The 27,818-nt window shown below is 46.5% G+C and overlaps 1 protein-coding gene across 4 annotated transcripts in view; it reads left to right on the forward strand.

The window, feature by feature from the left end:
* The window catches only part of p38b (p38b MAP kinase), a 457,389-nt gene extending 431,820 nt beyond the window's left edge, over positions 1–25,569 (forward strand). For all 4 annotated transcript variants that reach the window (XM_050177284.3, XM_055070036.2, XM_050177282.3 and 1 more), the window contains one exon: positions 25,241–25,569. In XM_050177284.3, the coding sequence (XP_050033241.1) occupies positions 25,241–25,347 (107 nt within the window). In that variant the 3' untranslated portion in view covers positions 25,348–25,569. The remainder of the gene's footprint in view (positions 1–25,240) is intronic.
* Positions 25,570–27,818: the final 2,249 nt, after the last annotated feature.

The raw sequence follows: 27,818 nt of genomic DNA on the forward strand, positions 1-27,818 counted from the left end.
GATATTGTAAAATATATGAAGATTGTAGATATGTTAATTACGCCGATGACTGCTCGGTACTCGTTAAGAGAAAAACATTGATACTGTAAGACGAAGTGCGTTCTGTCACAACTTGCAGATTTGGTGTCAGAACAATAGGTTCATTCTTAATGAGTCAGAAACTAAGTGTGTGTTGTTTCGCACCCCAGGCACCTTAGAAAATATGGACGACCATATTGCTCTCGGGTCATTCAAAATTAAAATAGAAAAGTTCTAGGTGTCATTTTCGCAGAAAACATGTCTTAGAATGAACATGTGAAAACTTCATTACCAAAATTAAGTAGAGCCGCCGCTTTATTAAGCCAGAGCCGTCACACTTTTCCAGTCAGCATTGAAAAGATGTTATATTTTTCACTCTTTAACTCTCACTTACATTACTGCATGCTAATATGGGGAAACACGACAGCATCGAACTTGCAGAAACTCTTCCTTATTCAGAAAAAAGCACTTAGATCAACAGAAAATTCCTCGTTCCTAGAACACACAGAACCACTCTTTCACAAACATATAATCCTAAAAATCCACAATATATACAAATACAAATTATTAAGAACCTATAAAAACTCCACATTAGGTAGGGCGGAATTATTCGAAGAATTATCAAATCTCAGGAAAAGTAACATTTCCTACCCTTTCCGATATCGACCGCCATACTACGTTCCCTTCTCGCGCACCCATTATAGGAAAGAAAAACTTGACTACGCTCTAGCAACTACACTAAATCAGCTAGACCGGAAAAATGTGGACGTTGTGGCCCTTACTAACAAAACCTTATTTGACCTGTTTGTTTGACTGTATTAAAACTGCTTATGCTTCTAATTGTTAATTGAAATATGTGTGCTGTGTAATTGTTCTTGTAATTGCCATTTGTGATGGAAGTGTCTGATCGTTTCTTTATTTGCTGATGGTTACATAACTGAATCCTTATACCAAATCGTCGTGTCACTGCTGCTGTACGGGTGGCTAGAGCTTAGTCAAGCTGTACAGATGCAGCTTCTTCCTCTGGCCCCCTATTTTCGCAGTAACAATGTACTGTCTGCGGCGAAAATAAAACTTGCAAACTTGATTGATAGTGTTTTGGCACGTAGAGCACCATAATTCTGCCAACACGTCTGCCTCGATGCGATATGCCATGTGAAGCAATGACAATTCTCAACCCTCTCACAGGTTACAAACAATAGCACACAACAACGCCTCAAGCAAACACGGCTCGCTGTATGTTGTGTACTACGCAGACAAAGAGCAGCAGTGCACGCAAGGTAACATTTTCCATCAACTCACTACTCTCGTATTGCACTACACGCTAAGGAAGTCATACATTCGCAGTCAGCATTCATCATCATCATCATCATCATCATCAGCCTGGTTACGCCCACTGCAGGGCAATGGCCTCTCCCATACTTCTCCAACAACCCCGGTCATGTACTAATTGCGGCCATGCCGTCCCTGCAAACTTCTTAATCTCATCCGCACACCTAACCTTTTGCCGCCCCCTGCTACGCTTCCCTTCCCTTGGGATCCAGTCCGTAACCCTTAATGACCATCGGTTATCTTCCCTCCTCATTACATGTCCTGCCCATGTCCATTTCTTTTTCTTCATTTCAACTAAGATGCCATTAACTCGCGTTTGTTCCCTCACCCAATCTGCTCTTTTCTTATCCCTTAACGTTACACCTATCATTCTTCTTTCCATAGCTCGTTGCGTCGTCCTCAATTTGAGTAGAACCCTTTTCGTAAGCCTCCAGGTTTCTGCCCCGTAGGTGAGTACTGGTAAGACACAGCTATTATACACTTTTCTCTTGAGGGATAATGGCAACCTGCTGTTCATGATCTGAGAATGCCTGCCAAACGCACCCCAGCCCATTCTTATTCTTCTGATTATTTCCGTCTCATGATCCAGATCCGCCGTCACTACCTGCCCTAGGTAGATGTATTCCCTTACGACTTCCAGTGCCTCGCTGCCTATTGTAAATTGCTCTTCTCTTCCGAGACTGTTAAACATCACTTTAGTTTTCTGCAGATTAATTTTTAGACCCACTCTTCTGCTTTGCCTCCCAGGTCAGTGAACATGCATTGCAATTGGTCCCCTGAGTTACTAAGCAAGGCAATATCATCAGCGAATCGCAAGTTATAAGGTATTCTCCATTAATTTTTATCCCCAATTCTTCCCAATCCAGGTCTCTGAATACCTCCTGTAAACACGCTGTGAATAGCATTGGAGAGATCGTATCTCCCTGCCTGACGCCTTTCTTTATTGGGATTTTGTTGCTTTCTTTATGGAGGACTACGGTGGCTGTGGAGCCGCTATAGATATCTTTCAGTATTTTTACATACGGCTCGTCTACACCCTGATTCCGTAATGCCTCCATGACTGCTGAGGTTTCGACAGAATCAAACGCTTTCTCGTAATCAATGAAAGCTATATATAAGGGTTGCTTATATTCCGCACATTTCTCTATCACCTGATTGATAGTGTGAATATGATCTATTGTTGAGTAGCCTTTACGGAATCCTGCCTGGTCCTTTGCTTGAGAGAAGTCTAAGGTGTTCCTGATTCTATTTGCGATTACCTTAGTAAATATTTTGTAGGCAACGGACAGTTAGCTGATCGGTCTATAATTTTTCAAGTCTTTGGCGTCCCCTTTCTTATGGATTAGGATTATGTTAGCGTTCTTCCAAGATTCCGGTACGCTCGATGTCATGAGGCATTGCGTATACAGGGTGGCCAGTTTCTGTAGAACAATCTGCCCACCATCCTTCAACAAATCTGCTGTTACCTGATCCTCCCCAGCTGCCTTCCCCCTTTGCATATCTCCCAAGGCTTTCTTTACTTCTTCCGGCGTTACCTTTGGGACTTCGAATTCCTCTAGACTATTTTCTCTTCCATTATCGTCGTGGGTGCCACTGGTACTGTATAAATCTCTATAGAACTCCTCAGCCACTTGAACTATCTCATCCGTATTAGTAATGATATTGCCGGCTTTGTCTCTTAACGCATACATCTAATTCTTGCCAATTCCTAGCTTCTTCACTGTTTTTAGGCTTCCGCCGTTCCTGAGAGCATGTTTAATTCTATCCATATTATACTTCCTTATGTCAGCTGTCTTACGCTTGTTGATTAACTTCGAAAGTTCTGCCAGTTCTATTCTAGCTGTAGGGTTAGAGGCTTTCATACATTGGCGTTTCTTGATCAGATCTTTCGTCTCCTGCGATAGTTTACTGGTATCCTGCCTAACGGAGTTACCACCGACTTCCTTGCACACTCCTTAATGATGCCCACAAGATTGTTGTTCATTGCTTCAACACTAAGGTCCTCTTCCTGAGTTAAAGCCGAATACCTGTTCTGTAGCTTGATCTAGAATTCCTCTATTTTCCCTCTTACCGCTAACTCACTGATCGGCTTCTTATGTACCAGTTTCTTCCGTTCCCTCCTCAGGTCTAGGCTAATTCGAGTTCTTACCATCCTGTGGTCACTGCAGCGCACCTTGCCGAGCACGTCCACATCTTGTACGATGCCAGGGTTAGCGCAGAGTATGAGGTCTATTTCATTTCTAGTCTCGCCGTTCGGGCTCCTCCACGTCCACTTTCAGCTATCCCGCTTGCGGAAGAAAGTATTCATTATCCTCATATTATTCTGTTCCGCAAACTCTACTAATAACTTCCCCCAGCTATTCCTAGTGCCTATGCCATATTCCCCCACTGCCTTGTCTCCAGCCTGCTTCTTGTCTACCTTGGCATTAAAGTCGCCCATTAGTATGGTGTATTCAGTTTTCACTCTACCCATCGCCGATTCCACGTCTTCATAGAAGCTTTCGACTTCCTGGTCATCATGACTGGATGTAGGGGCGTAGACCTGTACCATCTTCATTTTGTACCTCTTATTAAGTTTAACAACAAGACCTGCCACCCTCTCGTTAATGCTATAGAATTCCTGTATGTTACCAGCTATATTCTTATTAATCAGGAATCCGACTCCTAGTTCTCTTCTTTCCGCTAAGCCCCGGTAGCACAGGACGTGCCCGCTTTTTAGCACTGTATATGCTTCTTTTGGCCTCCTAACTTCACTGAGCCCTATTATATCCCATTTACTGCCCTCTAATTCCTCCATTAGCACTGCTAGACTTGCCTCACTAGATAACGTTCTAGCATTAAAGGTTGCCAGGTTCATATTCCAATGGCGGCCTGTCCGGAGCCAGTGATTCTTAGCACCCTCTGCACCGTCGCAGTTCTGACCGCCGCCGTGGTCAGTTGCTTCGCAGCTGCTGGGGACCGAGGGCCTGGGTTTGATTGTTGTGTTCATATAGGAGGTTGTGGCCAAGTACTGCACCAGGGTGGCCAATCCTACTCTGGTGAGGGAGTGCGTTACCGGTTCTGGTCACCGGGATCAGGCCACACTCCAGGCCTGTTTGTGCAATTTTATCAACACGTGGATTTTTTTTTAATCCGGTGGAAAATTGCCGGCACCGGGATTCGAGCCAGGGACCTCTTGCACGCGAGGCGGGTGTTCTACCTCTACGCCACCGCTGCACCTACCTACCGCTACCGCTTATTAAAGTCAATCAAAAGAAACAACACATCGATTCGCACAGTGCGTGGGATCCGCATAATTTTTTAGACTACGAGTTTATATGCTTATGAATGCCGCTCATTAATGCAATATTTTAATTCGCAGTGAGCAAAAGCGGCTGTCGTATCTACGGTAGAATTGATTTAAACAGCTTGAATCCTACGGCCATTACATCATTGCCTACTTCCGTGGGATCGTAGTTGTCGAAATGCGATGCAAGTGACAGGGAAATCAGGAGATTGATTAATGGCAAGAAGGCGGAAGCTTGCACAAGACCTGAGGAAAATAAACTGTCTTTTTGAGCAGCGTGGTCAGGGCGCCGTGCTATGGTTTCAACTTCTATTAAAAATGCTCCAAAATATGAACAGAGGCCGACAAAAAATGCGGGCATTTTGGGAAAGGTGAAACCGCTGTAAATTTCAGGATAGCATTAGCTTTAATATTAAAGTTGACCTAAAAATAAGACACCATAACGTTGACAGGGTGGCCAAATTTTGGCACAAATAAATTGGCTGTTGAAGCGGTTCAGCTGAAACCCGATAGTGCGAAATAAGGCGAGAATGTCGGCAAGTGTTGAAGAGAGGTCAAGTACGTAGGTTCTGTGGCCGACGCTAGCGCTCGGGTCAGGTGACTGTCAGGTGACTGCATCTATACGCGATATGCCTGGTCGTCATTCGTTACAGGGTGACTCGGGTGTGAAATATTGGACGCGGACTCCACCACACAAAATACAGTGCACTCTACGGCTGGTACCGATTCTCGGGCAATGAGGATGGGAACAAATTGTCTCACGTGCCGACTGTCACCGTCCTCGAACTGCCACCATTCTTTACCCGCCATAGTTGCTTAGTTTTTATTGGGTTCGGCTGCTAATCACGAGGTCGCGGGATCGAATCCCAGCTACAACAGCCGTATTTAGATGGGTGTCAAATGCGAGAACACCCGTGTACTTAGGGTTAGGCGCACATTAAACAACCCCAAGTGTTCCAACTTATTCCGGAATCCACTACGGCGTGCCTTATAATCAAATCGTGATTTTGGCTCGTAAAAGCCATAATTTATTATGTAACATTCGTTAAGGATGTCCTTGGCAGTCGCAAAACTCTTGAATAAAAGTCAAGAGTTGCGCGCGATGTCTTTGAGTATCTGGGTAACCTTTATGGCGTTCGACACCTATATATAGTCTATATTGCGGCTATATTATAAAGGCGGAACGGCAACATGGCAGACAATATGGAGAACAGACAAATCCCGCATCTATTGCTGCACAATAATATTAAATAGGGGTTTTCCTTCACTCACGTGGATAACCGCGACAGGAGACTACTTTGGGAACTAACTGCAAGTACTGTATATGTCATACCTAAGGGTGTACCTGGCCGTCACCTCCAAGAATTTGCAAGGCCGGCTCACAACCTCCTCTCCCAGCCGCCTGCGTCACGGCCACGGGATGGAGGGTGACAGCCGAGTGGTATGGGGGCCGCATTCGCTTTGGGGGTGGCTGTGTTAGTGCAAACTTGTCATCGAATTCCTTCGTGTTGGTTGTCTTGGAAATAGGAGCCGTGTGCAGGCACATAGCAGAATGCCTGGCTCATGTTGTGCCCCGAATTGCAAGTCTAACTACGATGTGAAGTGCTCAGGTGTCCGCGTCTACAGATTTTCGAGCGACCCGCAGCAGGGAGCGGCGTGGACAAAGGCCGTTTCTCGGGAAAATTTCACGTCAACAAAGCATACTGTGGTAAGCATAGCTTATTAAAATGAACGCTTTTCGTTATGTTTGTTGTGTTTATTGCGACGCACTAGATCTTTCTCCTGTAGGTATATGTGTAGTCTGGTTCATGCTCGCTTCGACCGTTTCACGTATGCGTCCATAGAACTATACATTCCTTTTTTTCAGCTGTGCGAGAAACATTTTGTTCCGACAGGCTTCGTCAGAAGGGCATGGTACACGGATGCGCAGACCGCCAAGGTGATTGAAGTGCCGCTAGAGCGCGTTCGCTTAAAGCAAACAGTAGAGTGACTGTATATGCTACCATATGCTACCTTTGGTAGCATATGCAGCAACTCTAGCAAACAGCATTGCCCAGTGTGTTCGCCGACTGTCCGAAGTATATATCCCGCCCAACAGCGACCGCCCGGGAGGCGCCAGAAGAAAAGAAGGCTCGTTTAGAAGCTACATCGTTGCGAGAAGCTATTGTGCTTTCTGTTGCCGCACAAGCAGAAGAAAACCGAAAGAACAAAGTAGGCAGTTTCGGGTAGTCTTGCGATGCTCTTTCACACTTCTCGATTTCCGACTTCTGGACCGTGATTGTCAAAGATTCAAAGGTCATATTCTTGGACCTAGCACTTCAACACGCTCCCGCTGTGCGCAGTACGGGGACGGGTGCGCAGTACGGGTGTCAGCATAACTGTGCGTTGAAGTGTTTATAGGAGAATCCCGCATCGAGAACTTTCCCAGTGTGAATGTGCCTTCACAGTTGCAAGACCTCAGGCAGCTAAATGATATAATGCAGTGTGTTGAGCAGCTACAAAGTAGCTGCTTTGCGGATGGAAACCAAAAAGTTCACCGTCTTCTGGAAACTGTGTTTGTGCTGCTTCATGATGTGTGCGATGAATACCAGCAACAAGAAGTTCAGGCATGGCACTTGGAAGTACTCAAATTTCTAAGCAATGAGGTAGAGCTTGTTTTGAAAAATGCTTGACGTTATTATTCAGATGTGCTTGTTTTTGCGGGACTGCTGTACACAAACTCGCCGCATGCATATAAATTTATCCGAAGTTCTGTGAAAGTAAAGCTGTCCGACCCTTTAACCATAAGGCGTCTCTGCTCTTCATATCTGGCAAACCCTGCCCTAGAGCAGCACGACTATTTCTTCCTTAGCTACACGAAGACAGTGTTGAGTGTCATGAAAGAACATGAGCGGACTGTTACTCTGATGATGGACGAGATTCATATCCAAGCCTACCTTGATTACAAAGGTGGCTTTATCACAGGTGTTGCAGTCAGCAGCTCAAGTCCAGCCAAAACAGCTCATGTTTTTTTTATGATTCAAAGCCTTCTTTCAAACCACAAAGATGTTCACATTCTACCCGTAGCTCAGATTGATGCGAACACTCTGCATGAATTCTTACGGAAACTAATTACTGATCTTGAATCACTTGGACTGAAGATAATAGCAGTTGTCTCAGATAACAACTCAATAAATCGAAAGGCTATGAAATTTTTCGCAAATCCACCAAAGGCCAGCATTGTTTATCAACATCCAGCTGATTCTTTTCGGCCACTGTTTTTCATTTTAGACCCAGTTCATGTGCTAAAGTCGGTGCGAAATAACTGGCTGAACCAGCGTAACACTGGTAAATGTATGTATTTTCCCGACTTGAATAGCGTTGAACCGAAGCCACCTATTCTGACAGCATCATTTAAAGCTTTGCGCGAGCTGCACGATGCAAAGCCAAATGAGCTGTTAAAGATTGCACCAACCCTGTCGGTAAAGGCACTGGACACATCCAATATGGAGCGGCGAAAGGTGAAGCTCGCACTGCGAATTTTCAATTAGCATACTGTGGCTGCACTCAAATCTACTAGCATACAGCACGCAAAAGGAACCGCAGAGTTCATTGCCACTATTCTAACTTGGTGGCGGATACTAAACGTAAAAACCTCAAGGAAAGCCGAGCGCCTGTGGGATGAGATGCAGTACCCACTGAGTTCCACATCATGCTCTCAATTGGAATTTTTGAAGAACATATCCGAGTGGCTTGATTACTGGGCCAGCCTTAGACATGATGCAGGGCGTTTCACACCAGAAACACATATGGCTCTCGGACACCCAAGCCATGCTCTGCATGAAGTTTCATTGTATTGTTTGCAGGAGCTAGGATATATATATGTCCTACCTGGAAAGTTCCAGACAGACTGTCCAGAAAAGAGGTTTCGAAAATATCGCCAGCTGAGTGGTTCTCGGTACCATGTCTCAGTTCGGCAGATTTATGAGTGCGAGACCAAGCTGCGGCTCCAAAAAGCCCTAGATCTTCCCGACTTAGATGTCATAGCACAGCCAGTATCGAAGACATCTGCCAGTTCAATTCATGAGCAGGTTCGAGTGAAAGAGAAAAAAAAACCTCAAGGATGCCAGCTGTGACCTACGTTGCTGGGCATTGTGCACAGGTTGCACTGAAGAAGCTCATGTGTGCATCTTGTAAAGAAATGCTTGTTTTAGAAAAGACAGATTTGGACAAAGACGAAAACGCACTCATTGCAGGCATGACAAGGGGGGGATTGAAATTTCCCCAACCAGTGGTCGTTAGTACAGTGCTATTCACTGAGATCATCCTTGACAAGCTGAGAAGCCAGCAATACGTTTCGCAGTTTCTTGCGCTGGCTAATCAAAAAGAGGCACTGGTGGCACTTGTATCTCGTGCTCTTGATAGTTTTGAGGTACCTCACTACTGCGACTCAAGGCATTCCCCGCAGGAGCTCATGCATCACATCCTGAGTGCGGCAGTCAATACGCTGCTCAACATTATTCAAAAGACTAGCGCAAAATAGCAGGGACAAAGACAGAGAAGACGACAGGACGAGCGCTAAACATCAACTGAGGTTCTTACTGCGAGCGAAGGTACATATATGCATTTCGTTGGTGCATGCGCACACAGGGTTAAAACAGTAGAAGCACATTCTAATCAAAATGTTGCAGACTGTTCTGTAAGTATTTTTTTTCTTTTTTAGACAAGGCAAGTGAAGCCGTGCTGACACAGTTATTACCTTCCCTGTCAATGTGATATGCCTCACAAATCTCGCGCCCCCACCTTGTGCCTCCCCTACCAAGCACACACGTTGTGTCAAACGCAGGCACGCACCCGCATCGCTTACAGTGCATGGCCAAATGGCCGCCCCCCGCTAGTGAATCTACCAGCGTTCGGTGCTCTCGTAGCCGTTCATTTAGGCAGCGGCCAGTCTGCCCCACGTAGCATCTACCGCAAGAGAGAGGTATGCGGTATACGACCCTAACAATGCAGGGTACAAACTTGCATGCATGTTTTATGTCGCAGACCGGTTTTTTCTTCTCGTTTACGGCTTTGCACATGCGCACCAGCTTTTCGGGGGCAGTGAACATCACGTCCACGCCGCACTTCTCTCCAACTTTCCTCAGCCGGTGCGATAGCTGGTGCACGTACGGTATAGCTGTGCGTTTCAGCTTCTTGCAGCTTTTTTCGGCTGCTACGCCAGAGCGCCCACCTGCTCTGATTTCTTTCAGGAGGCATTCCGCCACAGCCGTCACGATATCTTTCGGAAAACCGGCGTTCTGCAACCGGAGCACTTGCATCTCCAAGCTAACCTCAATTTCATTATGGCAGGACTTTTTGAGAGCACCACGCAGGCAATTTTTTGCAATGCCCCTCTTAACCAATTTTGAGTGAGCCGAATTGTATGCTAGAATTTCCTTTTTTGTGCGTGGCTGGTACGGCCAGCAGATGTGCCCTGCGCCAAAGTACACACACAGTTCGAGGAATTGGAGACACCCGTTCATCGGCACTTCATGCGTGAACCTTAGTTTGCCAGAACAATCGCGGAAAATTTCTAAAACACTTTTTACAACCTGTGGTTTGTCGCTCTCGTTTTCAACATTCACAAACACAATAAAATCATCGACATATCTAAAACACCTCACAACACGTTTCCTCGATGTATGCGATTGTCGTGTTCTTGTTGACCTGCTTTAACTCCTGGCTGAAGTTGGTCAGCGTCACGTTCGCTTTTTCTAGATCGAGCAGTAGACGTTGGCCGCCCTCGATGGCGTTTTCTCCGTTGGTGGGCGTTTCGGTGCCAACGGAAATGACGTATGCTGGAGCGTAGTGGGATGGACAATTGATCATCGAAATGAAGTGAGCATTTGCATTGTTTCTTGCACTGCCGTTCCAGGTAGCACAAAGCCATCTAGAAGACACCTATAGTTGGGCTTGTTCAAGCGAATACGTTGTCTACAATCGGGCTTGTACAAGCTGAGCAACAGCCCTAGAAACCCGCAAGCACCCTTGAAGCCAAGCTAATGCTCCGTCCGTATTCGTCTTGGGAAAGTCTTGGTAAGCTGTTTGTTAGGCAATGTGTTGAAATCGCTTGTGAAGGCTTATTTTTTTTTCACCCGCCATGGTTGCTCAGTGGCTATGGTGTTGGGCTGCTGAGCACGAGGTCGCGGGATCGAATCCCGGCCACGGCGGCCGCATTTCGATGGGGGCGAAATGCGAAAACACCCGTGTACTTAGATTTAGGTGCACGTTAAAGAACCCCAGGTGGTCGAAATTTCCGGAGTCCTCCACTACGGCGTGCCTCATAATCAGAAAGTTGTTTTGGCACGTAAAACTCTATAATTAAAATTATCATTATTAAGGCTTATTTTGCTTGCCCGAGTAAATACAGGGTGTTTCAGTGAACACTTTCAAACTTTCTTTTTAATTTCCCGTGGCAGATAGCGTAATTCTACTCCCTGAACTGGTCTACTCGAAAAAGGGGACACTACTTGCAGAAAAAATAGAAATGCGAAATCGACTAATTAACCAAAAATTACTAATTAAGTTTTATACTAATTATGTTATGGCGCATATTGTAATTTACAAATTCTAGCGGGGAAGACTGCAAGGCATATTCACTTGAAAAGAATTGTGTGGATGACACAATTTCGAGATATGCGCCGTCAGACGTGCGGTAAAAATGCACTGTCGTTCCACTTTATTTCCTAACGAAATGTCGTTTTATGCATTGCAGTACAGAAGTGTCTGGAACACCAATGCATTTCTACGCAAAGTTCGGCAATTAATATCTCGAAACTAGTGTCATCCTGAGAATCGGTTCCAAGTGGATTCGCCTTGCGAACTGTCCGGCTAGAATTTGTAATAAAAAATTGTCATCTGCCCAATGGTAGCTACCCTGGATGCATGACAATTTTCTCTTTAAAATGTGTCCATCAATTTCTGTTTTTTTTTTTTTTCATTCCGAACACCATGAATTTGGGGGGTAAGTATCACTGCATTATCCCCAGTCAAACAACAGTCCTCTAAATTGACCTGCAACGACACTGTATACATGAAAATCAGAGGCTCCTTTTCTGCTACTGGCCTTGAGTGCTAAAGCTTCCACCCAAGCTGTCTGAAAATACTGGGTAGGATGCCCGCAGTGATGCAGTACCAGACAGCTCTGAAAAAACATCAGAGCAAAATGAATTCAAAGCTAAAAACACTAACATACACAATGTGCCTATTACAATGGCTGCAGTAAGACAGGAATGAAAGCCCCAGGAAAGGTAAGGCAGAGCAGCAAATGATACTGGATGATTATGCATTCCCGATAAATTATTATTGCAGCAACATTTAACCACAAAAACTGCAAGATGTAAGCAGCCATAGTATAAAAAAAGTTATAACTGAACCTACTGTGTATACAACTCAAATACATGAAGCCACAAACGGTCAAATAATACCTTCAGGTAGTGTGTGTGGGTTTATTAACCAGTTGCTTTCACCCAAAAACATCACGCCCTCGTGACGCCTGTGGCTGAAAGGATGTTCCACATCCGCCGGCAAGGTTTGTGAGAAGTGGCGCTAGCTAGCACTCCCAGGGTTAGTTCTAGTAGTAAAAGATAAGTAGCCTAGAAATGGATGGGAAAACGGCGCGCGGCAGTTCAATTGGTACGAGCATCGCACGCGTAATGCGAAGACAAAATGCGAAGACGTAATGCAGGATCGTTCCCCACCTGCTGCCAGCTCTTTTCTTTATCCATTTTCATTTCCATTAATTTATCACTTCTTTAATTAATTTGGTAAGTAAAAGTAATTTTCCCCATGTTGCGTCTGGTATCTATTTGTAGACTTTGTATATTGTTACGCATGAAGAAAACGAAGACCAGTGAACGTGCTTGCGGTCTCGAGTGGGGGAAGAAAGAAGAGAACGACGCTGAGTTGATCAACCAGCTGGCCGCTCTTGCGCTCACCTTCGCGACCTAAAGTGAACGGTCCTCTTTATCCGTAAGGGTTATAAACGGTCTCCTTCGCGCGTAACAAAGTGGTGGAGGTGCGGGGTACCGCTCACAACAACGGAACCATCACTGCCGCACCTTCGTCGAAGCCGTCGACTTGCCGGCCTCCCGCCATCAGCCGTGACCGTCTTCGAGATGCCAGAAGAAGTAGCCGCTCCGAGGGCAGCGCCTAGAAGGCCACTGCCATACTACCGAGTTCCACCCACCTTCGGAGGCAAAGCGGGGGAAGATGCCGACGAGTGGCTCGTCCACTACAAACGAGTGAGCAAGTCCAACGGGTGGGATGCAACCGCTCAGCTCACCAAGGTGGTGTTTTCCCTGACCGATACCGCCCTCGTGTGGTACGAGAACCACGAGGACGCGCTTACGACGTGGGAACATTTTGTTGACGAGTTAAAGGCGTTTTTTGGGGACTCAGTCGCCAAAAAGAAGCGTGCGGAGCAGACACTGTCGCAACGGGCACAGCTACCAGGTGAGACATGCACAACATATATCGAAGAAGTGTTAAAGCTGTGCAAGGTGGTCAGTGTTCGCATGTCGGAAGAAGATAAAGTTGGACATTTGCTGAAAGGAGTGGCCGAGGATGTGTACAATTTTCTAATTGGAAAGGAGAGCCTCAGTTCTGTGTCCGACGTCATCCGGCACTGCAGAACTTTTGAAACGCTCAAGATGCGTCGGATTGCGCCAAAGTTTGGTCGGTGGGCAAACGTTACGACGGTTGCCAGTGTGGACACGAGTCCTTGCCTCGACCTTCCTTCGACGATCCGACAGATTGTCCGCGAGGAAATTTCCCGCCGCGAAGAGTTGTTGCATTCATCTGCTGACCACACCATCGCGTGTACACGTCACGTGAGGCTATGACGGCGCAACATTCGGCCCCTTGGCAACCGATGGTTACCGCAGCGGCCGTAGAGTACAGCGCAGCCCCACAGTCGAGGATGACAACACGCCCTCGGACTCTGCGCTATGACCAACGCGCTCAGCGCACGCCTTCTCGACGCCCGATGTATCGTCGTGACACACGCCACGAACCAACCCACTACACCCGGGAAAATGATTATATCCGCTTCATCGACGAACAACCAAGGTTTCGACCTCTCCCTGTGTGTTATTCGTGCGGTGTCCCGGGTCATATATCGCGGTTTTGTAACCAGCGTATGACCACGTGGTATGGCCGGCGCTCAGAGTTTTCTTGGCCCTCCGAACGGCCACACGGTGCCCCATGGCCAGCACGCGTATCATCTGGCGACGAGTATTGGCCGAGATGCTCCCGGAATCGCTCCCCGGCATCTGACAGGAGTTTGACACCCCCACCGCAACGTCGTCCTCCCCGTTCTCCCTCACCGCTGCGTCGCACCACGTCCCCTTCGTCACCGGAAAACTAGTTAGCGCGGCCGATGGAGGTGAGGTCGCTGGAGACGTGCTACTGACAGAAATACCTCCTGTGTTGATGGTGAAAAACAAAGTGCGCGTTCTTGTAGATAATGTCCCTGTGATGGCTCTGGTGGACAGAACAACAATTTCAGTCATGAGTGTCTCTTTTAAACACGTGTTAGGGCGAAAGTTTTTGTTTAAATGGGACGAAGATTCAAAGTTCTGTGGAGTGAGTGGCGAGCCGTTGCGACCAATTGGTGTGTGTAGTGCTGACGTGTTCTTGGGAGGCCATGTTATTACGACAGAGTTTGTAATTATTCCTCAGTCGACCCGTGATGTTATTATCGGCATGGACTTCTTGCGGGAGTGTGGTGATACTGTCGACTGCAGCACAGGGAAGGTATTCATAAGTGGTAGGATTCCATCAGGACTCCTGGAGAACCCTGTAGAGCGCGAAGCTACACTGTGTTTGTGGTGATACGGTCATACCTGCATCATCTACCGTTTGCGTTCCTGTTATCTGTTGCGGCGCCGATTTCGACTGCTTCGAAACTACCGCAGAACCGATGCACTTTAACTGTGTGAAGAAGAATGTGTTGGTGCCACATTGTGTGGTGTCGGTCAAAGGCGGACGCACTGGCTTATGGACCGGAAACTGTTCTAAGGAGCCTGTTATACTACCAGAGGGCATGAAATTAGCCTTCGCCAGGGAACACGCGTCCTTATCGGTGGCTGAACTTACAGATGTGCCGGAAGAACCTGATGGCGCGGCTCTGAGCCCCGCACTCACATTTTTTTCCCCCTTGCCACGTCCGACCTGTCTTTCTCTCCATCTTTTTCTTCCCATTCCCCCTTCCCCGTGCAGTGCTGTTGAGGTGTCCTCCTGTGAGAGACAGTTACGGCGCTGCACTCATCTCTTCCGTTTCCTTTCCTAAAATCACTTCACACACACACACACACACACACACACACACACACACACACACACACACACACACACACACACACACACACACACACACACACACACACACACACACACACACACACACACACACACACACACACACACACACACACACACACACACACACACACACACACACACACACACACACACACACACACACACACACACACACACACACACACACACACACACACACACACACACACACACACACACACACACACACACACACACACACACACACACACACACACACACACACACACACACACACACACACACACACACACACACACACACAGTTCGGAAACGGCCCTTTTGTCGATGGTAAACAAATCGCTCAGCACGAGTGAACGCCGAACGTTAGTGGGTGTGCTTTCGAAGCACATTGCGGTTTTCGACTTCGCGCAGAAGGACAAAATACCTGCAATCCCTGCGTCTCGAACGCGCCATACCATCAACACGGGTTCGACAAACCCGATTAGACAAAAGCCATATCGTGTTTCACCATCACAGCGCCAGATTATCAACGAACAAGTGCACGAAATGATGAAAAAGGGAGTCGTACAAGAGTCAGCGAGTCCGTGGGCAGCTCCAGTAATTCCTGTTAAAAAAAAAAAAAGATGGATCTTTGAGATTTTGCGGCGACTATCACCGTTTGAATGCTGTAACAAAAAAGGACGTGTACCCACTCCCACGTATTGATGACGCAATAGACTGCCTTCATTCCGCCTCTTACTTTTCCTCGGTAGATTTACGATCCGGCTATTGGCAAATTCCGGTGCATTCTGACGTCAAGGAGAAGACTGCCTTTGTAACCCCTGACGGGCTCTTCGAATTTAATGTGATGCAATTTGGATTGTGCAACGCTCCGGCAACTTTCGAGATTTATGGACACTGTTCTGCGCGGCTTGAAGTGGAACATCTGCATGTGTTACCTCGACGACGTCGTCATCTTTGGCCGCACCTTCAGCGAACACAACTCGCATCTGGATTTTGTCCTGAACTGCATCAGAAACGCTGGTCTAGTTTTAAACTCTAAGAAATGCCACTTCGGAGACCGCCAAACCCTTGTGCTTGGGCACCTCGTCGACAAGGATGGCATCCGCCCTGATCCCCAGAAAACAGCAGCCGTTGAAGCGTTCAGTGCACCGCGCTCTGTCAAGGACCTCCGTAGTTTTCCGGGGCTTTGTTCCTATTTCCGCCGATTTATTCCTAAATTCGCCGACGTCGCGTATCCGCTCACATGCCTGCTACACGAAAGGACACCCCGTTTGAGTGGACTCCGGAGTGCGATTCTTCTTTTCGTCAGTTGAAGTTCCTGCTGACGTCACGACCGGTTCTTCAACACTTCAGCTCCGACGGAACTCCATACGGATGCCAGTGGCATAGGCATTGGCGCCGTCCTAGTTCAGCGCTCAGTGACCGCGAACACGTGATCGCATATGCAAGCCGCTCGTTAAGTAGGCCCGAGCAGAATTACACTGTCGCGGAACAAGAATGCCTCGCGGTAATATTTGCGGTTCAGCGGTTTCGTTCTTACCTGTATGGACGCCCCTTTACAGTGGCCACCGACCACCAGTCATTCTGTTGGCTTGTGAATCTTCGTGACCCTTGTGGCCGCCTTGCGCGCTGGGCGCTCCGACTGCAAGAATACAGCTTCACCGTCTCTTATAAGAGCGGTCTACGACACGCTGATGCGGACTGCCTCTTGCGTATGCCACTTAGCACTACGGACTGTGACGCCGACGACTTCGATCACCTCGTGGCTTCTGTGTCGCCGCGTGAGGGCGCCACCTGCTGCCGTAGTGACTGGCCGCACTCTTTATGGGCTCCGCATTTCGAACCATCAACGAGCGGTTCCCCTGCCTTCTCACCACTGAAAATACCATCAAACGACGCAGCTCGGCGAGCGGCATCGATCGAGCCCGATTGCTCCAAGATCTGGTGAGATCCTCACGTTTTATTGGCTTTGGAAGTTCTGGACCACCGACGCCGCCGCGCTGGGCCTTACCTGCGTTCACCTCGCCAGCCTAGACGCGGGCGCGCGTCCTTTCCAACGCCAATTTACTCCGCTCAGATGGAGACCGACGACAGCCGCTCCCCTGACACGACGGACGCCGACGCTTCGTCCGGTCAGGCCGAGGACGACACCAACTGGTTTCTCGTCGCTCGGAAAAAGAAACGCTTAGCAGAAGCTACTGCGAACTTGCCACTTCCTCCGACACTCGAAGCACCGCGCAAGAAAAACGCGCGACTCCCGCCACTGCCTGTCGACGACTACAAGATTGTGTTCCGCCCGAGAGACGGCCTGAACCTCGGTGCGTGGCCTCATACTTCTGTTGCCCGAGCCATCGGCATAGCAGCGGGGCTGGACAGCGCCGTGCTCAACGAGCTCATCATTCGTATCCGCACTGAACAAAACCTTGCGGTGCTCAGCACACCGGACGAGAACCTCGCGGCACGGCTGCAGAAAGTTCGATTCATCTCCATGGGCGTCACTCAACACGCCGTCCAAGCGGACGTAGCCGCCCCAGACAACTCCTGCAAGGGTGTAGTCTCAGGCCTGGAGCCCAACACCAGTACGACGACGCTGCTAGAAAACCTCCGCTGCTCAGAAGCCCCTGTCTTACACGCTCGCATGATGGGATCTACGAATACGGCCCTGATCACATTCTACGGCACCCACGTACCCCGCTACGTCCGTATGTACGGAGCAGAACTCCGTTGTCACGTATACCGACCGCGCCAACAGGTGTGTAGCTTGCGCTTGTCGATGGGCCATCGGGCGGACGTTTGTCGCACGCCCGACAAACCCCGTTGCCCGGCGTGTGGCATCTCAAACCCACCGAAGGAACATGAGTGCACACCTAAATGTATTCACTGACAATGGGGGAAGAAAGAGAACGACGCTGAGTTGATTGACCAGCTGGCCGCTCTTGCGCTCACCTTCGCGACCTAAAGTAAACGGTCCTCTTCATCCGTAAGAGTTATAAACGGTCTCCTTCGCGCGTAACAATATGATTAATAAAAATAAGGACACTAGTTTCCCTTTCTTCTCGTTAATAAAATAGTGAAGTCAGTTTAACATGCAAATCACATTTTCATGACTCGTCTCAGGCGCAATTTTTTAGTTGCACCTGGCACTAGTTATAAAAATGTGCTCATATTTTAAATTCATGAAGATTTACAACTTGCCATCGAAAAACAGGATCGGAGCTCCACCTGGATTCTAATGTGGTCACATCGGTTTAATTCTCCAAGGGCGTCTTGTAATTGGACATTGTCATTCTGCCAGTTTAATTGGGAACACTGACAGCTGCTAGGAGCCTTTCATCTTGATGTCTTACAGTCTTCCCATGTCTTTCATTAGTACGCAGATGTTTGAAAGCACTTAGAAAAGGAGTCGTGAACATTTTGACAGCTTGGGCGGTAGCTAATAGCATGACGCACGACGCACCCTCAGCATGCATCTCCTATATCTCCTATATAGCTGCGCATGTTCGATTCTGGTGACCCAAGCTCTTGGGAACTAGTCTCAGCACTGGTGCAACCTGGCTCGAGACTCTATCGCTGTGGTACGTATTCTTCACTGAAATTCTTGCTTCACTGCACCGGGCAGCATTGATCGGGAGGAGTGCTTGTGTTGGGTGTCAAGCTTTTGCTGTTCCAAGGCCATGCGTATTGCTAAAAAAATTCATGAAAGCGTACTTTATACAATGGGCAACAAGGGCGTTCGTACGAAGTCCTATTTTATTGTGGTGCGCCACGTTGCTCTTTGTTCTCGTTCACAAAATGAACGCAGCGGACACCGTGAACGTACGTGCTTAAGTGTCGATGCAATTAGTCGGAGGGGCGCAGATATATTATTCGCATCGTGATGCGGTTTTCAGACTGTCAACGGAGTAATCTCAATCAACAGTATAGCTCGTGTTTACATAATTACAACACCAGCTTAAAAAGTAGGCTCGACCATGAGGAAACTACATGGGGACTCGGCGAGAATCGGTTCCCGATGTAACAATTTTAACACGGCGAATCGATACTAACGGCATTGAGGATCACTCAATGCCAAGTATCACCAAGCAAAATATTATCTCAACTAGATGAGTTTATTAATTGTGTCGCAAGCCGCAAGGTACGTAATTCGAAAGAGTAACCGACATGCACTAATTGATGCGAAACAAGTAACGAAGTTGGTCATGGGGCTCAAATCGTGCAGCAGTGCTTTCAAAAGAGGCAAAAAGTTCGATCACTTACCGAAATGAAGCTGTGTTTTCAACGCAGAAAGACACAAAGCAGGCGATGCGCGCACAGAACAAACCCGTTGAACACGTCAAATCGCGGTAGTCGAGCGGATGCAATGCACAGGAGTATGGGAGTGCCAACGTTGGAAGCGGCGAAGCCACAGTAGCACACCTACTGTGTGCCAAGCCATTATTCGAATACTTTTATTAAAGCTTTCACAAGTTCAATGATAACTTCAGGCATATTTATTGAAGGCTTCCTTTGTATTGCGATCAATGGCACACGAAACTTTGACTTGGCTTTAGTTTCGTATAGCGCTGTAAATTTGAACTGGCGTGCTGTCGCCGACAGCGGTCTTTGCGAAATCGTCTCGTGCATATGCCTTGCAGTACACTGGTTTATTATTGTATTTTGCGGAGTGCCGTTGGATAACGATAACATATATCGATATAATAATTCCACTGATGGTGTTGAACGAATAATTGCAAGCCATAGGTAAAAAATATGCGCGCAAATGTTCCTTGGAAGATTTGGAGATAGACTTTGAAAACTTACTAGAGCCTCTACGTCTCCATGAGATCTCACAGCAGAAGTCTTGAAGACATTTAATATAAGCTGTACAAAAGACGTCTAATTTGGAACTTAGCACCAGCTGGGCCAGTTGGGCCAGCTGGGCCAAGCATAGTCTGGAACGCTTGTAGCCGATTTTCCTTTCTAAAATGTTACAAGCGTGGTGCGTGAGCACCACGCTTATGGGAGAATTAGGGGATATTTACTTCCTCTAAATGATCACTAAATCCTTCAATCCATAGTAGTGCCGGGCGATGTGGACGAAGGGGAGCGACATAATCAACGCGAGCTTATGAGTAGAGCTTACTGGCAATTCCTCGTTCAAGGGAAGCAGTTGGAAGCCCCTATCCCAATCGCGAAATAAGTTCCACGGGTTAGCCAGTCTCTTCAAAAGGGATAAATACACACTGCTGTCTTCTCTGTAGCGCGCGTGCGGACATCTAAGGATATCACAGGCCGGTTTTTATTGCTCTATTTCGTGCAACTAGGAGCCCCTGGTAAGATGGCGCTGGGAACCCCGCACCTATTTGATAGGCTAGAATCTCGTTCGTTATCGGAATTAGCCAGACAAATCGGCCATGCAGCACCATCCACCGAATGAAGAAAGAGCTCTCAATCTGTCAATTCTCCCATAATGCTCACGAACAAATCAAGGCGTGGTGACTACAAGGCTCTCTGGCTATCTGAAGATAACGCTATTTTCAGATAGCGTTGTTGACTTCGACTTCAGGTCGATGATTGTGCCGTGTTGGTTCGGGAAGTCCATGCCGAGAATTACGTCTCGCGAACACTGTTGGAGGATAACGAAGGTGGCAGAGTAAGTCCGGTCATGAACAATAATTCTTGCCGTGCAAATTCCGGTCGGTGTCATTAGGTGTCCTCCACCAGTCCGGGTTGGAGGGCCTTCCCATGCAGTCTTAACTTTCTCCAACTGGGTATCAATAGGTCCGTTCAATAGGGAGTAGTCGGATCCTGTGTTCACTGGCATACTCCTTGCATAATTATGGGCGATATAAATATTAACCTCTGCTCCAATGATCCCCATGCGAAAGAATTTGGAACGCTTTTGCTTACATATGGAAGTGCAAATTTTATAACATTACCTACTAGGATTACATCAGTAAGCGCTACGCTGCTTGATATATGTGCTTCAAATTTAAATTCGCACAATATAAAAACCGGGTTTTTTTTCGTATGATATAAGTGATCAGATGCCCATCTTCTTTCTGGTATTATCTACTTCTCACCTCTGCATACCAAGAACCCCGACATTTCTTTTTTCAAATAGTTCAGAACCTGGATTTGAGCACTGTTTATAGGCACAATAACCCCGATGAAGCTTATAACGCCATCCTAAAGCTGTTGCGTGCTAGTTATGACGCAGCATTTCCACTTCAGATGTTCTCACGTGATATGTATAAAAAATGCAGAAAGCCTTGGATAAATTCTGATCTTTACAGGCGCATTCAAATAAAGAATAAGTTGTACTACGGTTTCATCCACTCGAGAGAAACAGATGCGTTCACTAAATACAAGACATATAGAAGTGTTTTAACTTCAGACACAAGGAAGGCTAAGACTAACTACTATGCAAAGTTATTGAAAAAATTACAACAATCGGAGGAAATTATGGGAAGTAATAAATGGGCTTACGAATAGGAATAAAGTCTGTCATAGGATACAGGACCTAACAATTAACGGCGAAACACTCAGCGGCGAAAGGTTGGCCAGTGTCATGAACGAACACTTTATAAACGCGGGCTCCTATGTTGTAACGGATGGAAATACGGAAAGTGCCGTATTTGCTGATAAGTGCTGAAATTGCTGATCAGTGTACTGTGCGTTATTCTATTTTTTTGGTAACCACAGATCCGGTTGAAGTAGAAAACTTAATCAGAAAGCTTAAATATAATGTTGCATCAGGGATTGATGAAATAGACTCTGCTGAGTTGAAATTGATATCACCATTGTTATGTGATGTATTGGCCTATATTATCAACCGTACCCTCACTGCCGGTGTATTTCCGGAACAGTTAAAGGTGGAAAAAGTCACTGCAGTACATAAAGGTGGTGATATCAATAATTCAGCAATCTATCGACCAATATCTGTGCTTCCAACAATATCAAAATATTTGAAGGAGTAATTTACGATATACTTGCATCCTTTTTTATAAACATCAAATAATAACAAAGAGTCAATGTGAGATTGAAAAAAATAAGTCAACGGAACAAGCTCCATTGTATATGAAAGATAAGATAATCGACCATATGGAAAAGAAAAAATACACCCTTGGGCTCTTTCTTGATCGTCAAAAAGCATTTGACTCCATACAATTCCAACTATTAATTCATAAGTTGTCGAGATATGGAGTGCGTGGAGTCGCACTTCACCTCTTCAAATGTTACCTTGAAGATCACTATCAATTCGTGGAAATTAATACACAATGTCTACAAAGATAAAGTTAAACCAAGGAGTCCCCCATGGGTCCATATTGGGGCCAATATTGTTCCTTGCTTATATAAATGATATTGTAGAAATTCCTGATTCCCCTGAACTTATGTACGCTGATGATACAAACGTTTTCTTTTCATCAGACAATATCACTTGAAGTCAGCGTAAATAACTATTTAAGGTATCTTTCAGAATGGTTAAGGCAAAATAAGCTAAGCTTAAATGACAAAAAGACAACCTATATGATATTACCACCTATAAACAAGCCTATAATTAAAATAAGTGTCACATTTGAAGGAAATTGTATTACACACGTTAGGGAACAACAATTTCTTGTGTGGTTTCAGGAGGAATTAAACTGCAACACACATGTAAATCACCTGATTACCGCATTAGCGCGAATAGTTGGTTGTTTTCACAATACAGTACACTTAATCTCATTAAGGTTAAAATTAAATATGTACTATGCACTCTTTCATTTTGAGGTAACTTATGGGATATTAGTGTGGGGAACAACATCGCGAAGGAATTACCATAGACTTATTACTATGCAGAAGAAAATCTTGCGCTGTATCGAAAAATACAGGGGAAAATTACAAGACCTGCCAACTGCTCCACTGTTCATAAAACATTCCATGCTCAGGGCTTATCAGTTGTACTGTTTTAAATTGCTCCAAGTAATTCAACAAAATAAATTATATGAACAAAGCCGCATCGAAAAACCATACTACTGTTTACGTGAACAAAGGATACGAGCAACTAAAGTAAGAACTAATTATGGAAAACAAAGTGCTGCGTACCAGACATGTTTTGAATATCCTTGCAGATAGATTGAACTTTAAAGCTAGTAGTGCTGCATTTAAAAAACAAACAAAGAACTTATTAATTACCACATGTATACAGTATCAACATTAACTTGTGAATTTTCATGCCTCGACCAATGCTTAAATCATTCACAAATTAGTATTTTAAGTGTTTCTATGTATAATGTAATTTCATTGCATCCTCATACATTCTACGTTTCCAATTTATTGGAATTTATTTTGCGTAGCTGTATATTTTGGCGCGTATTCCGTACGATTATTTAAAGATGTGATGTAAAGTTTTTATCTTGTTTATGTGAATTGTTATGTGCACTCTTGCAAGTTGCTAGTTGTCTATTTTCCTCAAACTGATGTACTGCAATCCTTTTTTTTTACTCTGTTGAACTCGAAGCGTGCGAGCTGCCACGAACTGCGGAGGGGCAGGGACCTTTGTCAGGCTTGATTGCCTTTAGCCCCTGCCCTTGCAGTGAGCTTTGTATATTGTTAAATTGCTAAATAAAATACTTACTTACTAAGGCGGTGATTGCGCGGCCGTCGAGAAGCACATCGAGGTGGGTGGTTCTTTGTCTTGCGTTGCAGTTTGGTGTTGGCGTCGGATCACGGCTATGTCATGTTGACCTGTTGCTGGAACGTCGCGTCGTCAGACGTTCTTTTTTTCGTCGTATTTTTTGCTTCCAGGCTTCGTCATGATGGCGACGTCTCGTTCACATGTCGTCGAGACAGGCTTTTCGGTGTCTTCGTTGGCGGCGGCAGACCTTCGTCAGTTCGACGAACAGTAACCACACCTCCATCGGTTGCTGCTTTTAGATTTCCGGGCTCTCAGACCGGCCCCGGGCTGCACCAGTATATGGTCGATGTTGCCGGGACAGGTAGCGGCCGGCTAACGGTAAACGGGGCGGTCGTCGAGGGCTCCACTGGCGGGGGCGAGGTAGTTGGCGATATCACGAGGCCGTTCACCTTGCTGCGGTATAAAGCGAGAGCTTTTCCGGAAGAAAGAGAAGGCTTCGTCGTCCGAGACGCCGTACGACACCGCGGCTCCTCTCTTCGTGCCCACACCGCGTGGCACGCGCGTTTCTGCCTTCTGGCTATCGAAGGTTCAGCATTCGCTGGTGTCCTCCAGAAAACACTACACAATTGGCACACGATCAGATTGTACAAGCTTCGGTGACAACAGACAGCGGATAGAACCATCGATAAAATTCCAGTAAGTTCCAATCATGCGCGCGCCTCTTGCACTGAGCGATAACTTCAAGTTGTTAGTGGTTGAAATGCAGTGTCATAGGAAAGAATAAATAAGTACATGCGTCAATATGTCTTGCTAAGGAGCACGGGCTATGGGGGGGGGGGGGGGGGGGCACGATTGAAAAAATAGAGGGTGCGAATTGCCCCCCGGCAGACTGAAAACTCTGCGCCAATATACGTACCATTTTTCTCCTATATAATTTGTTGTCAGCTTCTGGATTTGACTCCTAGTGAACCATACCCGGCCAGTAAAACACTCGTAATGCTTCAGACACGGAACGCGCTACCCTGTATGCGTTAGGAGTTCTCTTGTTAACTTGAGAGCAGCATAGTTCCCGTGGCTTCAGGATACTGCTCGACTGGTCGTGACATATGATCTCTGATGACAGATTTATTGACATTGTATTACGCAAAAACTACAATGAACCTTGGGTGTATAAGAAAAAAAGAAGTTAGCATTTGACATTTCGTTCAGTCAACCGCTTTTTGATTACTTCAGAAGGACTTCAGTTTGGCTTAGTTGGTGTTTACTGCATATCATATTGACCTCAAATAAAGACGGGGACCATGTCGTTGGTGTTCTCTTCCGCTGTCCCCGTCTTTATTTGCGGTCAATATCGTAAGCTTTTTTTTATTAGATGCAGCTGCGGGCACTTAAGTTTCTGAACGATAATAAAGGAATGGTACCGAATTAGGCGTCGATCTTTCTTAGGGCTGATGACCGTTTTATAAGTTTTGCCATAATTTTACTTACGTCCGCAATTGTTACGGTACTATCCTTGACTGCATCTATCTTCGCGGTGTATTTCTTTTTTTTATTGCGAAATTGTCATGTTTTTTGTCTGTGTGTGTGTAAGTACACTCCGGTCTCTTTATTCCTGTTTGTGGCGTGAATGGTGGCGGACCCAAATCTCTACGCAGAGATGGTGCACAAGGAAGTGGTGATGTTCCAGCCCAAGCTGCGCCAGATCAGCGCCGGCATCTCGGGCCTCGCCCAACACCTTCAGCGCAAAGCGAAGGTCCCCTAGGCTTCCCTCTCGGTGCATCGAGTGGCGATGCCTGTAAGAGTGCTTTGATTGTTTGACGAATGGTGTGCTCGTGTTTGTAAAGAAAGACATTAAATGAGCGCGTGGTGGCGCACACAGCTACGCACCTGCCAACGTACCCCTAATATGGAGGTCAATGTGGGATACTATAGAATCTGCATGTATAAATTTGTGAAAATAAAACAGTGTTCGTTCTTATAGGAAGTGTAACTACCAGCTTGTTCATTTGGGCGTGTTGTTGGTACATATCTTGTTAAACCGCAGCTTCAATGAGCGCGGTACAGGAGACGGCGAAAGAACCACAGATGAGCGCACCGGCTAACGACCAAATGCATTATTTCCAGCATCGGTATCTAAAGGCATGAGGAAGGAATACACATGAAAAGGAATAAAAAAGGATGAGCACGACAGATATTCCGTTTGTTGATATAGAGATAGGGACAGAGAGCATGCGTACCCGCGTGTATAGATGACTTGGAAAATCTCGCGTGCCCGGTACTTTTAAAACGAACTGCTTTCCTTGCCTCTTGCACCCGTGGTTGGCGGATACCAAGGCGTCGGTGCCGAGCTCTTCTCGCGCGTGTCGCCGTACACGGGCATTGACGCGTGGAAGTTCCTCCGGTCCGCCGGGCCCATTCGCCAGTGCGAAGCAAGTCCCGGAGGGCAATGGTTGTTTGCAGGAAGTTCCATACGTTCAGAGAAATCTCCGGGTTTTTTGCTTGGGAATATTGCTTCTACATACGCCTTTGCCTAATCTCTGTGCATTCTTTGCTGGGAAATATCGCTTCTAAATGGCTCTTTGCGAGAGACTCCGGAACCGGAAGGGGAGAGTGCTCGCCCTCCCCTTTCCCGGAGATATTTTTTACGGGGCTCAGCCCGCCACGCTCCGCGACTGCCTCTGTCTTTCATTCCCGCTCCCCCATTCCTGTCATGGCTCCGTTTACTGCTTATTGTCGGCATGTGGGATGAACAAAAACTTGGTCATGAATTCATCCCTACCTTTCGTGTCTCTCCTCTTATCTGCCCCTTCTCTCTGATGATGCCGGTGGGTCAGATATGCAAAAAGTGGTGTTGGATCTACCCTCAGACATGTAGGGAACAAAATTTGGCAAGGACCCCACCGTATCCAGATTTCTGGACACGAGGGATGGATGGATGGATGGATGTTATGAGCTTCCACTTTGGAACGGGGCGGTAGGTTGCGCCACCAAGCTCTTGCTATTATACTGCCTAATGTCCTACCTAGGTTAAAAAAGAAATAAAAAAAAACCGATACGAACTCCCACAACCAAATTTTCTGATCACCTATGCGAACTTTGCTTTTGTACGTCTCCGTTTTCTGTCGTTTCCCTATTTTTCTTCCACCAGTCTTCCAAACGCGTCTTATTAATCTCTATTGCAGACATGTTTATTTTTCCCCTGCTATCGCTGAACCCAAGGGCTTCAAGGAGGCCAGTGGTCCCTAAATGAACCGCTGGGCAGATGTCTTCACATTCTAATAAAACATGCTCCAACGTTTCCCCAGCTTTACCGCAGAAGACATCGTCTTCAAGCTGGCACGACACTCCTGTCCGATCATATAGGATGTGGCCGCCGAGTTGGCGCCTGAATAGATGACGCTTGCCGGTGCCGACATCTTGCGCGCCTTGAGCACGCGGGGGGGAGGGGGGGGAGGAGTGGCAATGCTCAGGGCAGCACATGCTTCTTCGTCGTTCTTATATCTTGCTTTATAGTTGCGTGTTCCAGGGCATCCTGATCTCGCTTCGAAAAGTAATGAGCTTCCCTTTGAGTTATCATAAATTCTTTCTTCCCTGATTTCGTTTTTTCCCTCTTAAGTAGTTACTCATGTCAGGTTTCTTTTCCGTTTCCACCACCCATGAAATTATTTCAGGCTCTCTGACTTTCCGCTTGACGTTCTTTGTTGCTGTGTTGCCCACTTTACAGGCCGGATACTTGCTGGTAAGCTTCCTAGTTCCTTTCCTCCACTGTGAATCAATGTTTTTTCCTGTACAGATACCTAAACACTCTCCCAGTCCATTTACTTTCTTCCGTATTCCTCAGTCGTTCTTCACAGGGTTTAGTTCGTGAGTTCCACCACGTGGCGTACTGACCTTAAGCTTTTCAAACTTCCCGCGGTGACGCGTGATGACGTCAACAAAACAAAAATAAAATAATCAGAAGCTATTCCTGCGCACTGAACTTAGTGACAATGCTTGTCCCGCCGGCGTTATCAGTGTTCTTGATAAAGCGTAGCCGCTCGTCGCCTGGAAATGACTTATCATCCTAAGAACGTTTAGTCGCGACGAGCGACGATTGATTCGGAGCTTTTCACACGGTTTTTCTTTCTTTTCCTTTTTTTTAAACTAAAGAGTAAACAAGCTAGGGTAATCGTCGGAAGCACCCCGCAGCAGCCTTTCTTCAGTCGGCACATATTCTTAACGTCCGAACATTGC

Source organism: Dermacentor andersoni, chromosome 9 (genome assembly GCF_023375885.2).
Source record: "Dermacentor andersoni chromosome 9, qqDerAnde1_hic_scaffold, whole genome shotgun sequence".
Lineage (NCBI taxonomy): Eukaryota > Metazoa > Arthropoda > Arachnida > Ixodida > Ixodidae > Dermacentor > Dermacentor andersoni.